We start from the raw sequence: 1,556 nt of genomic DNA, 5'->3' as shown, positions 1-1,556 counted from the left end.
ATGAAACATTTGACAAACAGCTTATTCAGGCAAACTTTTCATGGGCGCAACCCACAAACTCAGCTCTGCAGCACATCCCACTAATACATGTTCCTTGCAAATGTGGCACCATTTGAAAGGGGAGTAAACAGGCTTTCCAACGGTATAAGATGTATTGCCAAGAAGCATTGTTACAACAAATAAATAATCTACAAAACACAAATTTCCTTAGTTTCAGTATATTTTGGCACATTTTTCATGATTGGAGCAATGCAACCCACATACTCAGCTCTGATGCTCATCTCACCAACGCATGTTCCTTACAAATGTGGCACCATTTGAAAGGGAAGAAAACAGGCTTTCCAACGGTATACGATTTATTGTCAAGAAGCATTGTTACAACAAAGAAATAATCTACCAAACACACATTTCCTTACTTTTTGTTCTATGTTTAGTTCAAACTAATGTCCATAGCTCAAAACTGTTTGTCACAAACAGAAAGTCGGTTTTGTCTACAGTTGATTTAAGCAGTGATGGTTTTAATAGTATAAGTGTTCTTACTTGAACCATACAAGTATTTCATTAAATAATAAGTCACATGTCTGTGTGCTGTTATTGCAGCATTTTTAAAATTTGTCTAAGAAATTACCAGTAATGGACACTGACTGTTGCCATGAGAACTTATGATTGTATACCATTTGCCATAACACTTAACCCAAATATTGTCATGTAAGTTTTCTGAAGGGGAGGAATTAAGTAAGGTGTTCATTTTCATCTTGATTTTCATTCTACTTCCTCTTACTTGTCATTCCAGTGCTTCCCCTGCTTCTGTCAACACGTCTGTTAATGGGGTAGCAGAAGTCGACCCCCAATCCGATTGGTCCACACGGCTGCTAGACGTAAGCACTTCATAACATTTTCATGAAAGAGACGGCCACTCACACTGCTTTATGTGTGTCTTTCTTTCTCTCTCCATATCGATCTGTCAAGTTCCCTGTCTGTCTTTCTTTATTCATTTATTATTTTGTAGACACACAGGCCGGTGTCTCCAGTGCCCTGCTCTGTGTCTATGAAGAGTGACTTTATCCATGGCAGACCCTCCCAATTTCAGCAGTGGACCACCACATTCTGATTTAAAGTCAGTTGTCAGCTATTACTGTATATTTGACATTTTTACATTTTACTCATACAGATATTTCCAAGAGTGGAGAATGACTTGCATGTGTGTGTATTTGTGATTGAGTGTGTGTTTGTTTGTGTGTGTGTGTGTGTGTGTGTGTGTGTGTGTGTGTGTGTGTGTGTTAAAGTTAGAGAGTGAACGAGTGAGTTTGCAGACCTGCTAACCTTACTAACTATTTGGAAGAAGTGTTAGCTAACTATTATTTTGTCTCCTGATGTAACCAGGCCACAGACACACAGACCAGTGTCTCCAGTGCCCAGCTGTGTGTCTATGAAGAGTGACCACTCCATGGGACCCCCTCCCAATTTCAGCAGTGGACCCCCACAGTATGACCCAAAGTCAGTTGTCAGCTACTATATTTGACACTTTTGCATTTAACACATACAGATATGTACAA

General features: G+C 39.5%; 1 protein-coding gene across 1 annotated transcript in view; it reads left to right on the top strand.

Annotated features, from left to right (window-relative positions):
• Positions 1 to 1,067: 1,067 nt before the first annotated feature.
• LOC308366619 (NACHT, LRR and PYD domains-containing protein 3-like) overlaps positions 1,068 to 1,556 on the top strand; it is a gene marked incomplete at both ends in the record, with an annotated part of 18,234 nt that continues 17,745 nt past the window's right edge. The window contains 2 exons of the mRNA XM_080840343.1: positions 1,068 to 1,124; positions 1,391 to 1,504. Coding sequence (XP_080696469.1) covers positions 1,068 to 1,124; positions 1,391 to 1,504 — 171 coding nt within the window. The remainder of the gene's footprint in view (positions 1,125 to 1,390; positions 1,505 to 1,556) is intronic.

Source organism: Sprattus sprattus (genome assembly GCF_963457725.1).
Source record: "Sprattus sprattus genome assembly, chromosome: 1".
NCBI lineage: Eukaryota > Metazoa > Chordata > Actinopteri > Clupeiformes > Clupeidae > Sprattus > Sprattus sprattus.
Note: the sequence above shows the minus strand (reverse complement) of the source record. Positions and strands in the feature narration are given on the sequence as shown.